This window comes from Gymnoscopelus braueri (assembly GCF_963280865.1).
Source record: "Gymnoscopelus braueri genome assembly, chromosome: 21".
Classification (NCBI taxonomy): domain Eukaryota; kingdom Metazoa; phylum Chordata; class Actinopteri; order Myctophiformes; family Myctophidae; genus Gymnoscopelus; species Gymnoscopelus braueri.
Window position 1 is genome coordinate 45787302 of NC_137623.1, and position 16983 is coordinate 45804284.

Consider the following 16983-nt stretch of genomic DNA (forward strand, 5'->3'; position numbering starts at 1 on the left):
TACTTATTTATGACAAAGACCCAAACAGCACATTTCTTCCAAATGTATTTTATTAGATTCCACTGACAGCTGTAGCCAGCAGATATTCAGAGTACTGGTCCTCCCCCCCCCCCCCCCTCACTGTGAAACGTGTAAACGTCACCAGAGGCTCATCATAACGGCTGTAAACACCCGTCAAACGCTCAAACAGGTAGCAAATATTCAAACATAAAATAGCCATAAACTGTCCTGTAGAATTGACTGGGACACTGTAGTAGGCTCTTTAAACATGGTACAGGTGATGCGCCCCCACCTGAACAAGCCCCTGGTTCTGCTTTTAAAAGACTCCCCTCTGGAACCCCAACCCAATGCTGCCGTCTGGAGGTCATCATAATAGTATAAATACGGAAGCCTGTCCTCGCCTCGTCTCCATTCCTCTGCAGGATTTAGACTTAGTTGCGTGCCGGTGCCGTGCTCAGTAAATAGCAGATCTACAAGCTGGCAATGCTTGTATATCTGATATTTGCGGCAGGCAAACACCAATGTGCAACTAAGTATAAATAAGGCTTATTATGCAGGTGACAGCGGCCAATGTATGCAGGATTTAATTCCAACAAAAAACTAAACCAGCTCACCCAATTATTACTACACCTGCAACCACAGTGGACGGCTCTAATTTGTTCAATTTAGCTACAGTGTAAATGTTTTTATATACATTTTTTTAATGTATATACATTCTGCCCTCCATTGCATCATGGCAGATGTCACGTACACAGAATTGTGCAGAGGAAGGAGAGGAGACCGAGCGAGGATTCGCACAGTCGTTGCACTATTGAGATGACCTCCATCTGTTGCTTCCTCCCTTAACCTCCCCCCCTCGGTCCTTTTGTCCTCCTTTTGTATGAAGAGTGTGATGGTGGGTGTGGCTCGTCTTGTTGATGGGAGCATCGCCACGGTGATGCAGGTCTCCTCAGTCGTCGTCCACTGTGGGCGTGATGGTCACGCCCCTCCTGATCTGACCCCAGCCAATCAGACTGAAGGGGGGAAAAACCGTGAAGAACAAATAAGACGCAGCACAGATACACTGTATGCAGACAATATCCTAGATTAAAGAAAAATAAAATCTAACAACTTCAAATGTTTGTATGACCAAGTCCTTATGTGCGATGTGTGAAACCGTGTGAAAGGAGCCCCCACACTAGCCGTTTCCTAAACAATTAACACAATATGACATTTTAGTAATATTGATCCTGTTCTACATACTGCTAACCAGGTGAAGAAAACACTGATTGAAGCTTTAACCTTTGCTTTTAAATGAAATATCCGAGATAATTAAGATTTTATGGAAGATGCTTATTGACTCATTGAAGATTATATTTAAGATTAGAGTCAAATGCTCTAATCTTAAAATAATGACCCAAAATAGCCTATCTACAAGACGCATTGAGAGCTTGTAGATCGGCCAATTTCGCTGATCAACAAGCTTCCATAGAAGACATGCTGGCTTCTATGGAATCCATATTACTGTGTGCTATATGATTTATTGGTGCCATGTAATTTTATTGGACGATGTATTTGTATTGTGTTGCAGGACCAGCCGCAGGCTGAAAACCCAACTCTTCAGGAAACACTACCCTTCCTCTTTGCCTGGCCTACTTGTTAACTATTGTACGAACTCTTGTTTTATTGTTGTATTGTTTTATTGGATCTTGTTTAGTCGATACACTTATTTGTTTTAGCTCGTGCTCATTTGATTTAGCTATTTTGTCTCATCTGTTTAAGAAAATAGGTAGCTGATATATTGCACTTTTACCTTAGCGCTAGGTATACTCTTGGTTGCTTGTTTTTGCAGGAAATGCACTTAAGACTTCTGGTGATTAGTAGTTTCGTTCCCTACCTATGTTGAATGCACTTATTGTAAGTTGCTTTGGATAAAAGCGTCTGCTAAATGACTGTAATGTAATTGTAAAAAAGTTACATTACGCTTTTATGTGTATATCCTGGGTTTAAGTTAGATTGTGTTTTATCGTATTGCTTTTACCAAAATCTAATAAAATAAATGAGTAAAGCATCTTGAGTTCTCATGATAGACACCGATAATAGTGAGGATTTTCATTTCAGCAGGTTTATATTACCGTTGATACTGAAACTCGACAATGCTAACAGGTATCAATTTTCATATATCTAGCACACTGTCCTCACCGCCAATGTTTCTCCACACGGCGACTCAGGGCGATCTTCTCGCCGACCTCTGTGCAGACGGGGTTGGTCAGGACTATCTTGGCTAAGTCGGCCTTGACGGCGCTTACACGGCCTCCTGTGGACAACGAACCGATGTTCACCATCAGCACCTCGTTCTTAGACAGCTTCTGGACCTGCAGGGATAAATATGTTGCGTTACAGGATGTGTTACATAGACTCTTTTCACCCATTCAATCCGGGAAAGCATCAGTGTCATTTTAGATCTTAGCTATAATATAGCTAAGATACGGTATATATATTATATAAAGCACATTGGTTCTAAAAGTGGGGTCCTTGTGGGGGGGGGGGGGGTTACCAGGGGGTGAATATAGCATCAGTCATTTATACCACATAAACCATTATATTATATTTTGGCTACTCAAAAATAGCAGATATACAAGCTCATGAGCTTGCTCTGCTCTTTTTGAAAAATCGTGAGAATTTGTGCAAATCTTTGAATATATGCATTTTAAAGCTAAACATTTTAATGTTTGCTTCTGGGAGTTCCCGGAACAAAATATTTTGAGATGGGGGTCCGCGGCCAAATCCATATAATTTTGTGCGTCCTTGACATGAAAAAGTTTGAACATCACCGATATAGCAACATGCTTCCACCTGGTTATACAATGAACACACGCTAACACAAACAGTTCTAAGGAGTCAAGACTCAAAAAGACTACGGATCCCAGAATGCACAGCTCAGGGCGCACCTTGGCGGCCTTCTTGTCTCCCTCTGTGCGGACTCCCAGCAGCCTCCGGAGGAGGAAGTAGGAGATTTCCAGCTCTGTGAAGATCTCTGGCAGCGCTCCGACGGCGCCCAGCACCTGGCCCACCATACGATCTGCTCTGCACAGCGTCGGGTCGATTTTAGTGCCCACACCTGCAACACACACACACACAGACATATTCTCATGCACTTGTTTGTGTTATCTCACACTGTCACGAATGCACCCAAGTTCCACCAGGTCCACCAGAACACACACGGCTCCTCATTCAGATTAATTTGCATAATGTGCAAACATCAGCCGACGTTTAGGGAAAATTTAATTGAGCTGCACAGAGTGCACTTGGCAATATAAAACACATAAGGTGACAGTTTTATAAGCATGGATTACTATGACTGATTTCAGTCATTTGGATTCATTTGGAGTCAGCATGTCTTCTATGGAAGCAAGTCACGCACAAAAAATAGGCTATCTACAAGCTTTATTCATACATTTTAAGTGGTCAAACTAACAATAGAATACATGTTTAATCTTCCAGAAAATCCTAATGATCTCAGATATTTCATAAAAGCAAAGATTAAGGCCTCAATCTGCAATTTCTTCAACTGGTTGGCTGTATACAGTAGCTACCAAAACATCATAAATGTGTTCATTGTTTATGGAACACAGCGCTAGTGTGTGTGTGAGATTTTATTTTTCTTTGATCCATGAATAAGTTCTATGAATCCGTCACAAACTATTTCAACAATCTTGTGTTTTGTCTGATTTATTCCACATAAAGGTGGTAATGTAAATGATTAAAAAGACATTTTCTCCCCCACAGATCGTTTCATCGTGGAGATCTTTGCACGCTAAAATAAACACGAGCCTGATTAAAGCATGTCATACCGATAAGGCCCCCGGGCGCGGCATACTGCAGGTCGTTGTGTTCGGCAAACAGGGAGACAATCTTGGAGAAGATTGGCTTGCACATCAGCTTCCCTTCGTGGTCTTTGGACACGATGCCTGGACGCACCTCCAACTCCTGACCCACCTGAAGTTAGAGAAAAAACACAGCTGATCTACAAGCTCAGAATTTGTAGCGTTGCAAACCATTGCGAGCTTGTAGAGTATCTATTTTCGCCATGCGACGCCATCGTCCGACAAAGTATAAAATAGGGGTAAAAATAGGGGTAAAAACACATTATTACACGGCTTGGTTGAACGCTTGATTCCAATTCGTCAATCACTGAATTGAGCGGTCTGTTATTTTTTAATGATGACCGCTGAACTCAATAACAGTTCAGACCGCTGTCTAATAAAAGGCTCAGAGCATCTGGCTCATATCAATCTGCGTTGCTTGATTTCGTGCCGTATCAAACATGACAGTCATGCAAACAAACACACAATGTCATTTACAGCTAAACATTGCTCTCAAGAATGTTTTTAAAAACATTTGAGGCGATAAATAGAAAATGCAGTAACCGAATATTGATTCTATTTTTATCAACACGTCCCGTTGTTTTCCATAAGCGATCACGTTGCACTGGACACACCTGGCATAAATTAATAGATTACTTTCATTACCGTAATTATTTTGTTTTGTTAGTTTTGGGTCAATTTATTAATGTATGTATTAAGTAGCTGTGTAATAAGCGGGATTAGGGTGATTCAGGATTCAGGGTGATTAGACTCCGCCTCCGCTATGCTATCGCACAGAGGTCTAATCACCCCGTCTGGGTTTATTTCTCAATGACCCACTCCCCATTGATAATCCCTTGCGTAAAACCAAGCACGAAGGAAGGGCACAGGAGAACGTCGTTACCTTGAGCACACCCTTTAGGATACTGCCTCCAGCTACACCACCTTTCAGGTCATCTACCTCACAACCAGGCTTGTTGACATCAAATGATCTGATAACTGAGACAGAAAATCATAATTATGTTAATACACCCCACCACAGGTTAGTTAGAAGCAGAGAAATAATATTGTACATTTTATGTTTGTAATCTCCAATTTTGTGCATACTTACCGATGAGTCTAGGTTCTGAGATGAAGTCTCTGATTGGTACTGGGATCTTTTTGACGATGTACTCGCACACCACCTCTATGTTGTACTTCAGCTGGGCTGAGATGGGAATGATTGGGGCGCCCTCTGCCACTGTACCTGCAGAGCACCGACCATCAGGTGAAAGATGACATGTGGCATTAGACTCTGGCAGAGTGAAGATTACAGAAATGGACCCTAACGCAAACAACCTGAGGGGGAGATCCGAGTACATGGACAATGAAGGAGGAATTAGATTAGCTAACACAGGGAAGCTGTCAGAACCTTCTCTAAAACATCCGGGAAAACGCTCCACACGTCCCAGACTCTTCTCCCTTCTGGCTCCTAAACTGTGGAACGAACTTCCCATTGCAGTTAGAACTGCAGACTCACTCCAAATCTGCCGCTGTCATCTGAAGACTCACCTCTTCAGACTCCAATTTAGCCCGTAGCAGTTCCCGTAGAACTTGACCTAGCCTTGATGACCTTGCAGGCTTATGCAAAGGTTAAAATGTAATTTAGATGCCAGGTTCATTTGTTGACCTGGTTGGCATCCTATAGTTTATATAGTTTCAATGTACAGATTATTAATTTGTAATTAATTTTGTATTATACTTTAGAGTAGATGATAGTGTCTTGGTTTATCTATGCATTTGCTATAGTCCCTCGTGTTTATCTTGCTTACTGTAAATTGCTCTGGATTAAGAGGGTCTGCTAAATGCCTAAATTGTAACACTAGTACATACTGTCAAATTGCCCCTGGGCAAGGTATGCAAGACCCAACTCCTCCAGGCAAACGTTGACATAGTCCATTGTCCTGGCCACCTTTTGGCCACTTAAAATCCAGTGCTAGTGACCACTTGCCACTCAGTGTTTCCAATTAATTCATTTGTTCTGACAGTTTCAAAAGCAACCTTTCACCACCAGTGAGCATTACAAAGAGCAGTCCCTCTGTCATGTACGGACTTGCAAACTTCGCAAACATCCACATACAGTGAAAGACAGGACTTTAAGCTAAGAAGCTGCAAAGGCTTTATCGACTACATTCTAATTCTTAAGATCATAATCAAGAATTAATGTGTGTTGCGTCGAATATGAATTTTGTCGTGTACTGTCAAGCATGTTGTTGGTTTCCACAACAAGGCACACACCACAATTTATTTCTTTATGGGTAGTAAGTAAGTAAGAGTCTATCCCCGTTAGAATGCGCTAGACCCCTGGGAGATGGTAGGTATGGCACTCCACCTCAGTAATCCATCAGCTCCCAGCAACAATATGCATACATTCACTACATGAGTAAAGCGACCGCATAACCAAGGAGAACCGGGAAGCCCCCACACACTCACCCTGTACGAAGGCGAGGATCTGCTCATACTGCTCTTTGGCCTGGCTCTCTTTCACCAGGTCGATCTTGTTCTGCAGGATCAGAATGTGTTTGAGCTTCATGATCTCTATGGCCGCAAGATGCTCCGACGTCTGCGGCTGGGGACACGACTCGTTACCCGCTGGGCACAGAAAGACAGAGAAAGACAGCAAGAGAATGAGTCAGTCGAGCTGGTATGTGGCATGGTAGCAAGTTTGTCTGGCGGTAGAGAGGCTGATAATAGCGACTATTTATTTGTTAATTTTAACTCATTCAGTGCCAATCACTGAGGGTTGCACTGTGTGGTTTCCCAAATGTCAACGAGGTCATTGGACCTTGTTGACATTAATTGTCTGCCTTCTGAAAATAACAGAATAAAAGACATAGTAAAAAAGAATTGCTCAGGAGCCGAGATACAGCCTTTTTCAGTAATAAGTTAAACAAGAAGTGAATGGCGCAGCAAATCTTCAAATGATGATATCTTGGGTTCTGAACGTTTTCTTTTTTTTTTTTTTTTTAAACACGTCAAACACGTCATTGGCACGTTGCGCCATTGCGGTAAAACACGTGAAACACGTCAATGGCACACATGGGTAAATAGTTCTATTTCCCTTCAAAAGGAGGTGTCAACAGTCTTACACTACCGCCTTTTTCCTTTTTTTATATATATAGCTGTCTGTATTAATGTGTAATATTTGATGCTATGTTGATCAATTGAATACATAGGACCACAATGGACTTTTTTGTGTTTTTGTGTTATTTTTTGTGTTATCAATGTCTTACTGTACCAAATGTTTACATTTTGTCTAATTAAGTATTCAATCAATCCAAAAATCTGCCCTCTTTTATGAGATGCATATTTATACAAAGCCCCAAGACGTGTCTGTGTCTAGGACGGATATATGAAAATAACCACTTTAATTGTATATGCTAACAATAAAGAAATGTAAAATAAAAAAATACATTCCACAGAAGATACATTTGGTTTCATTCCAAGGAATCCTCAGGCTGCAGAACGGCAGTCCTTCCATACAAATGACGTTAGTCTTACCGATCAGCAGGAGGGCTGCGTCCATGACAGCAGCTCCGTTCAACATGGTGGCCATCAGAATGTCGTGACCGGGACAGTCTACAAAGGAGACGTGTCTGGGGAGAGGGAGGGAAAGCAACAAAAAGGAAGGAACGCGGTCACTTCGAAATCCCAGTAGGACAGGAATGTGTCTAAAATACCAGGTCCATAGATATGGATTATCACACAACCCACAGTACAGCAGAGAGCAGAGAGACGGCATGTCGGCTCAATTAATTATGCAGCAGCCTGAACTATGTGAGAAAGGCTACAATATGAACACAAGCTCCTATAAAACCCACAACAATCCAAATAGTCCTGACCCAAAATGGACCTATGCCCTCAGCCCTGCCAAAATGTCCTTGAACAAGATAATTTTTCAACTTAGCGTACCTAATTTGGGATTTTTGGGGGGGCATTAACCCATTAAGACCTGAGGCCGATTCTACAAATTCCTTCAAAATCAGTAGTTCTTCTCACACCAAGATTTTTCAAATATGTTTAAAAATGGCAGATATTCGCAGCGCGGCACGAAGATGCTTTCCCGGTTTTTAATAGGTTAAAGGCTATATCTTTCCGAAATGTTCACACACGGGGAGGGTTTCTTCTTCTTTTTTTCCACCCTTGTTTATTTTTTAGTATTAGTTTGGGTATGGGTGGGTTATATATAAGTATATCGTCTCTGTCGGGTGGAAACCTCATATTATGTCCAAAACTTTTAAGGATTCAAATTCAAAATTAGCAAAAGTATCTACAAGCTCGAAACGTGGCGCGACTTTAATTTGTGTGACGCTGTTGTACTTCTGTGATTCACCACAGCCCAGACTCACCTGACCAGCTTGAAGTTGCCCTTGGTGCCGGGGATGTCTGTGGGGAACTCATCCGGTGTACTGCTTCCACATGACCTGTAGCACTCTGGTCTTGGACAGTCGTCCAGCTTATACACCTAGTACCGTGGAAGGTGATAGGAGAAGAGGCGAGTAGTATTTACATTTAGTTTCGCGATAAGTGATGAAACGGAAAAAGAAAGACATTTGTGGTGCGAAAAACAAACAAAATAGGCGATATCATATGTGAAACAAAAGGGTACAAATTTGAGGTATGAAGGCAAGGGAATGGTAAATGACTAGGGAAGGAAGACTTTGTAATGAAGTCAGAAACAGAGATGGAATATTTCCATCTCTGAAAGAACTTCCTGTTCCTAACCTTTACAAAAGGTTAAAGGTCAGCTTTTGTGAATGTATTTCAATTGGGACAGAATTTTCAGATGCATGCTGGCAGTGAGGGCAATATCATTGCTGGTTAGACCAAGGCCATGCATTGACTTTTGGGAGGGCAGGTACACCCCCCCCCTCCGACGCACTTAAAAAATGTTGAACTTAGAAACTGAATAAAACTGAATCTAGAAGAAGAAATTTGCAAATTCATTACTGAAGTACAGTAGGAAATATATAAACCAGAGAAGATAAGCAATCTAGACCCAATCAAGCAAAAGTGTACAATACTTTACATGCATTTTATTATTTTTTTACCCACAAATGTTGTCTGCTCTCTCTCTCCTTTTTAATATTTGTAATGCCTTCTTCGCCTCTTTTTTATGTGCTTTTATGTGATATTCTGTTCGTATGCCTAGTGTGTATTATGGAAGTAACAATAAAACTGATTCTGATTTATTAGTTAAAAACATGATAAAAATGTTAACCGATTAACCCGCTAAAAAGCCTATTAAAAAGGAAGCCATTAATGTTCACACTTCTTTGGCCTTCTGAGATAGACGTGCTACCTCCTAAAACCAGACTTAATAATCCACATGTCTCAGAAACGCCAAGGAAAGACTATCATGGCTGTTTTCTTATGCTGCCGTGCATGATTAAAAGGTGTGTTAAATATTTATTTGCAAGTGCTGACTTTTTTCATTTACTATTTTTGTGCCTTTTGCGTCGGCAAAAGGCAGTCTGAAGACTTATCGGGATGGGATAACAAAACAACCTGGCCTAGTCTTTGTATTGAATGAGAGCAGGGTGGATAGCAACTGTGGTTCACTGATAGATATAAATGAAGGAAATTATGTAGGCATAAAAAGGGAATGTTCTTCTATGAAGCCCAAGTGCTTGGGCTCTGGTTGGTTTCTATGTGTGTGCACGTGCTTCTTTAGACCATACAACTCTACAGCTGAAATGCAAGACATTACATGGGGTGTATGGCAGGACAAATAAATGGCACATTTCCAGACTGTAGTGTTTTCAAGACCTTGGAAATTATCAAATTATTTCTCCATGCTTCTAGTCCTTGTTGTGGGAGGACTGGGAACAAAAGTATTAAGAACGCATGCAACAAGATCTTAACCACATTAAAGGCCATCCACAAGTGTTGCAGTGGTGGCTCAGCGCCTCTGCCTGATGACCAAAAGCCTAATATTAAGATGTTGCCTCCTTTCCACAGATCCGAGTTAAATTCCCAGGCGTTACACAAGCACTAAATCCATCACTGTTGTCATTACAGTTGTGGTGTAGACTCTGCCATCCACTTGAGTTAGAAAGATCTTTAAACAATCTTTAAACAATATCTTATATAGTTATGGTAGTGCTTAGTGTGAATAGGCCATTAACCCTAGTGTCCCTCTTTTGGGACAATTTTGCCCCCCAAAAATCATATTTATTTAAGATATTCTTTTTTTTAACAATTATGATTTTATTTGATTGTTTTATTCCAAAATAGACCATCTTCAAGCTTTTAGATCACCTAGTTTAGCTATTGGCTGGCTGTACTAAGTATATCGTCTCTGTTGGGTGGAAACCTCATATGTCCAAAACTGTTACTTTTCAGGATTAAAATTCAAAAGTAGAAAAAGTAGCAGATCTACAAGCTCAAAAAATGTCACTTCACGCCGCGTTTCGAGCTTGCAGATCTGCTACTTTTGTGTGACGCTGTAGTATGATCAAATAGGGCATTAATTTATGAAGAGAACACAAAGTTAGAATATGGAGAAAGGAGGCTTCTACTTGACAGTGACGATATAGTGCCCGAGTAATTTAGTGCAACTAAACAACCATTCAGAGATAGGTCTGGCAATGATGACCCGTTTCCCCCCTCAGACAAAGAGGACCCTCCATGGTGCTTACCTTGGCGTTGGCATATCCAAGCTTGATAGTAATGTTCCTTTCCAGCTCATTCTTGAACCTGACGGTGTGCACACCGGAGATGGCCTTCACCACGGTGGACTTTCCATGAGCCACATGACCAATGGTTCCTGGAGGAAAGAAGAGATTGTCAAGAGAAGGTGACGGAATGTCAACATGGAAAGGTAACCGAAACGGTCGGTACAACAACCACCAATTCAGACCCTTTTTTTTTTTCACGGAATGCTCGCCCCCAGCGGTTGAACACTCGGTCCGCTTGGTGAGAAGAACAGACTGCAGGCCCTAATATTAAGTTTAGGCATGTAACGGTTTATCATAACTCGATTAAAATCGATTCAAACTGGTGACAATTTAAATCGATTTAATACAAAATGTATCGCGATGCAAACAGCAGAGGGCGCGTAAAAAAAAAGAGAAGAAAATACAGGATCTTTGTAAGAGAATTGATTATAATATGAGTTTTCGGTCATTTGCTACTGTATTGAAAAGATAAGAGAAAACAAGAGAATAATACCAACCGTGATTCGAATCATATCGTGAGTTGAGTGAATCGTTACATGCCTAATTAAGTTAGGAAGTAGTTAGGCAAAAAACTGTTAGAATGCCAGAGGCGCGGCGTCAGATTACATCTTTGTCAGGTCACCTGATGAAGATGTAATCTAATCTGACATCGAAACGTTGTCGTTTTTTCCTGTGCTTTGCACCCGGTTATCAAAATAAAAAGGCTCCAATCATTGGAGTTGCTCCTCTTTATTCAGTTGCAATAGACCGCCGAAGTCTGACGTCATTTACACATCCTTTGTTTGTCTACCTGGTTCGCAGTTTTCCACCCCCGTTCTGAATCCCATAGACGTATTTAATATCGCGTCAAATAAGAACTGTGTTCCAAAAATAAACAAATGACCCCGGCGGGTTGACTCTTATGGATATGAAGCATCAACTGACGGTGAGAAAACGCTAATGTTACTTCCGCCGAATTAGTTACATTTTCGCCAGAAACAGACTGTATCAAATATAAGTGACTGACTATCATAAACGATACAGAACCCCCTCCCTGACAATAACGCCGACACGCGGTGTTTATTTTTGGACCACAATTCTTATATGAGACGATTCTAAGATGACCCAATGTTATTCTCCATAGAGAAATTACTTCCGCAAACCTGGGGATGAACGAGTCACGTCAGGACTTCGGTGCTCTATAGCATACATGTTTGACCTGTCTAGAGATAGTAGATGACGATTGATTTTCTTACCAATATTGATGGTAGCCTGTCTGCTGATGATCTCTTGAGAGAGAGGGGTCAGTTTTGACACATCCTGATGAGAGAGACATACATGAGTGGGATGTCACTGAACAGACCAGAGACTTTGTTTCTTTGTTAACCGGACAATGCTGCCTGTCATCAATGAGGGGGACAGTACCTAGAGGGGGTGGGGGGGGGAATCCAATCCATGGCTCTGGACATTTATTTCATTGATGACCTACACAGTAAAAATCCCTTGGGTCAATTTGATCCTCTTGTACACGCTCCGAGTTAAATTGTCCCAACACTGAGGATAGTACAGTGTAATATGGTTCAACTATCAAATGCCCCACGAAAGGTGTGATATTGTGATCGTATGCACAATATAATCTGAACTTGAACGGGGCTCCTATAAGACAAAACAGAATGGTCCATATTAGCTCATATTTCCTCAGTAGCCTACGCTTCCTGTAGCCTACTGTCCTTGTACTTAGACAGTTAGCCGGTATTGGTCCAATAGCTGATAAAATCACAATGACTTCTGAAAAGAGCGTGTTGTTTTTAATTGATCATCTGCAGATATCATATAGATACAGTGGTTCTCAAAGTGCATTCCAAGGACCCTCTGGGTTCCTTTAGGGGGTTCTAAATGGACCCCTTCAAGTCTGTAATTCTGATAGTAACGGGTCCATTTGATTCCATTTGTACACTGGCAGAGTTAAAGGGCTCGACCTCTTTGGTAGAGGTTTGGGTTGTGTAGTTACCTTGGCACCTTGCCATGATGTAACAACAAAATAAAATAAATCAAAAATAATTTCTCCATAGAATATTGACATATTAAACAAAGCTGATTCTGACCATATAGATCATCACCAAACCCAGTAGACAACGGTTTGTTTTTCAAATAAAAATGTCGACTTCCTATTTTGCTATTTTTATTAGGAGGAAAACCCGGACTGGATCTTCAAATAGTAAAGTCAACAGGAAGTTGACATTTTTATAAAAAAAAAAAAACAGTACTGTGTTTGGTGATGTTCTACATTGTCTGAATCAGCATTGTTTACATTCGTATACGGGCTTAAAAGAGCTCTTCCAGAGTGGTTTTGCCGTCAATTGTAAGTCAATGAGGAGCATATTTTTAATTATCAATTTCTAGTCAATGGAGCAATTATTTCTTGTCCACCTTTGGAGTTGCATCATGGCAAGGTAACTACACGACCCAAACCCCTACCAAAGTGTCCTTGCCCTTTATAGGGAGACCTTAAAATGAAAAAGTTTGAGAACCATTGATATAAAGCTCCATTAAAATAATTCACATATGGTCAGCACTAGCACCAGCACCCATGCCTTCCAGCGCCGGGCCCATCACACAGCAGCGGGCTAACAGTCATGTACCGGCTGGTATGAAGCGAGGAGGACATTTACAAGCTCGTTGTTTCCTGATCGAGTTTATGGACACTGAACGACTATTACGAACAAATAAAACAAAGTCTCACCAGAGTATTTAGATCTTGTCGGGATAGATGAGGCTGCCCCAGCGTTATTCCAGACTCGTCACCCGCCATCTTGAACGAAAAAGGAATTGAGGATGCCGCGGCGGGCGCCTGAATTACTTAATATAAATCAGCTGGTTTGTTTTATTTGAACCGCAATTTATTTGATAGGAGTGGGGAGTAGTCGGGGTATTTACAGCGAGGTGTTGCCGTGGTAATTGTTTTTAGGTGGTTGACAGACAAGCGATATTAGTTTTTTTCATGCAAAACACGACAAGTTGAAAGGGGTCCTTCCTAGCACTGGTCCAGAGCGTTAGTGAGTAAGCGCAGCTCTGCTCATAGGCCGAAAATTCCACTGCCGTGCGAGGTCTCCGTCTTTAGAAAAAATAAACAAAACTACTTCGCTACTTACCAAAACAAAGGCAGTTTTGTACTGTTGAAAGTCTATCTTCCATGGTGGAAAGCCTCTCAGCACCCCATCTTCTCTGTATAATACACTTTTTGGGCAGAAAATAAATTATGTCCGCCAGACGGAAATTATTTGATTTACTCCACTGCGCCCTCTACAGATCTGGTCAATATAAATGACCATTGACCAGATCTATAGAGGGCGCAGTGGAATAAATAAAAATATTTTCCGTTTGGCGGACATATTTAATTTTCTGCCCAAAAAGTGTATTATACAGAGAATGTGGGGTCCTGAGAGGTTTCCCACCCTGTAGAATAGACTTTCACCAACACAAAACAGTCTTTTTTTCAGTGAGTAGCGAAATAGATGTATTTATATTTACTAAAGACGGAGACCTCGAACGGGTGTGGGATTTCGGTCTAAGAGCAGAGCAGCGCGCCTGGCGTTAGAGAGAACTCACTAACGCTCTGGACTAGGGCTGGGGTCCTTCCACAAGGAATGATGCAACATTTTCATTCTCAAGCACACAATTAACACATTGAACACACTCTGCTGCTCATATACGTTGTAGAGTTTTTTTTCCAATAATATAAATAATGTTTCATAGAACGTTATTTTTGCCCCAAGTGGTTTAAAGCCAAATAAGTAAAGGACCATTTTCTCATCCATGTGTCCGTCGCTTTTTAATGACGTTATTCAACTTTACGCTATTTTGTAGTTTATCTCTGGGGAAACGCTCTATGAACTACAATTAATGCCTCACCCAATATTCACCCCAGCAACTAATGGTGACGTTATGGTGATCATGAAAAATCATGACAAATTAAATAGCAACTTAATTTCCATGTAGAAGAATACCCTCAAAATCGATCCTTTTATTTGTTTATCCCAATACAGAACAAGTTATTTTCTGCAGCTTGTTTTAGAGCACTGGTTCTTTTTGATTGATTGATTGAATACCTTATTAGCAGTTTGCAAAAAAAAGAAAGCACAGGAAAGTACAGTTCAATACAAGGTCTGCTAAGAGGATTATAAACCCAAGGAGGCCTATGGCTTGTTTCCATTCCATCCTTTGTACTCAACCTTTTCAGGCCCTGATGCAGTAATGGTCCTTTTCTTTCTTTTTTTTCTCCTTTTTTTGAGGAAGGTCCTTAAATGGTTGCTTCACTGTCATCTGGGGACCCCCCCAACAAAAATAAAAATCATGTGGGGTCCCGACCCAACAGGTTGAGAACCTGTTTTAGAGCACAGTTGTTCAAAACGTTTGGAATAGTAATAATAGGCATTATACTATAATTAACTCCTTGGTATTAAATGTAGCCTATGTGTGCCTCTATTAGGCTACTGATCATTCTAATTCTGAGAAGTCACCAAATGTTTTAATAGGCTAATTACATTTCAGGGAAGTGTTTTATAAATGAAAATATAGCCTAAGAAGTGTTATTACTGTCATTAAGTCAGTTATTTACAGCAGGAAGTGGGTTCCATTTCTTGGTGTGTGTTTTTCCCATACATTTTTGGTCATAAGCTATAGACATCTTGACCGTTTGATAGCTTTATGTATCGACATAGGCCTACTATAATTCTCTTTAAAAGCCAGATGTTTAAATCCCACAGCAAGTGTAACAGCATGCAAGGCGACACTAATAGGGTTTCAAAAGGGTAGAGCAAGTATTGTTGCTGAAGGTGTTTGCATCCTATGAAGAATTAAACATTATAGCCTACCCCATGAAATACCAACTGAACCAGGTTGTTTAAACCTGTGTAGAGTTAGCAAATAAATAAATATAAATGATTGCATGAATTACTGCGTCCAGAATCCTGTGTAGCGATAGAGAATTGTGGGCTGAAACACCAGCTGCTCGAAGGAGCACTGCACCCATTTTCAACCTAATGCTCATGGCACCATTTCTGTCTATACTCGCTCTACTCACTCTCATTGGTGGGCTATGCACCTGCAAACCTGCCTACAAGTGACATCATCAATGTGAATTTTCTCTTCCTGGAAATAGAAGCCTTTGTTCTTGCATTTATAATGAAATATATTGTTAGAAATTAGGTCTACCGAACCTGCCTAGTACCATGATGTCACTGGTAGGTAGGCAGGTTCCCTGAATCATGATTATGGACTGGGCCAATGGGGCCAGTCAGTGACCAGGGGCCCTTGACTACCAGCAAGGTCCCCTGGGCTGTGCGGCTTATCGACAACTTACTAAAAAATTCCTGGAAAGTTAGCATGCTATAATGGAAGCCATTGTTCTCGCATTGTTGGAAAAAACAACAACTGCCAAACGATGATGTCACTGGTAGGCGGGTTTCTGAAGATAGGTTAACATGGGCAAGTCGTCCTTTAACTCTCAAATATGTGGACCCCTCAGCATATACTGTATGCCATTCCTATATATTTGTCTGACTAACAGAGAGCTGAGAAGTATTTTTAAGATTTTTTAAAACATATAAATCATGTAAATAAGTAGACTGTATATGATGTAAGATAAATAGTCTCTCATCTTAAAGCTGCACTACGTAACTTTCCTGTTGTACCCTGTATTTGAACCCCAGTCTCCTGCACATACCAATTTAGTTTTTTTTTTACCACTGATCTAATAAAGACTGCTTGCTTGCTCTGGGGAGATTTTTTTTTTACCTTCAGGTAAAAATTTGTGTCAAACCAGAAACAGGATCCTGTCAAAGGTCATGTCCAAGACACATGATCTATTTCTCAATAGAAGAGCAGGGAGACCAAATACAACCGCCCCAATTGTATAAGTTATATTGTATTAACATGCAGATTCAGATTGGACAAAATGATATTTTATTCTACCCAATTTATTCCCCCCCCCTTTTCTTTCCTTCTTTTTACATGATACAACTTTAACAAGTCAAATAATTTCAGAATGATATGCAAATGCATGGGACTTATTCATTGCACAACAACAACGCATTGTTGTTGTTGATTGACAGGTAGGTTTATAACTGTAGTATTGTTGTTGTTGATTGACAGGTGGGTTTATAGGCTAACTGAAGTTGTTGTTGTTGACATTTGGGAGATTTGGGTTTATAACTAGTTGATTGTGGGTTTACTGAAGTATTGTAGTTGATTGTGGTTTATAACTGAACTGAAGTATAATAGTTAATTGTAGCTAATTGACAGGTGGTAACTGAAATATGTTGTTGATTTACAGCGGGTTTATAACTAGAATATTGTTGTTGTTGAGCGTAAAGTAACTAAGTACATTTAATCAAGTATGTACTTAAACTACAATTTTGAGGTATTTTTACTTCATTGGA

At 40.6% G+C, this 16983-nt stretch overlaps 1 protein-coding gene across 1 annotated transcript; it reads right to left on the reverse strand.

Moving 5' to 3' along the window:
- Positions 1-682: 682 nt before the first annotated feature.
- On the reverse strand, positions 683-13383 carry eif2s3 (eukaryotic translation initiation factor 2, subunit 3 gamma). Its single transcript, XM_080417242.1, has 12 exons — positions 13287-13383; positions 11800-11863; positions 10526-10653; positions 8234-8349; positions 7386-7480; positions 6318-6476; positions 4957-5091; positions 4750-4844; positions 3834-3978; positions 2931-3100; positions 2182-2354; positions 683-1013 (listed from the first exon to the last, which is right to left on the reverse strand). Exons 1-12 carry the CDS (start codon positions 13353-13355, stop codon positions 950-952), a joined length of 1413 nt encoding a protein of 470 aa, XP_080273368.1. The 5' UTR covers positions 13356-13383; the 3' UTR covers positions 683-949.
- Between the last annotated feature and the right edge of the window lie 3600 nt (positions 13384-16983).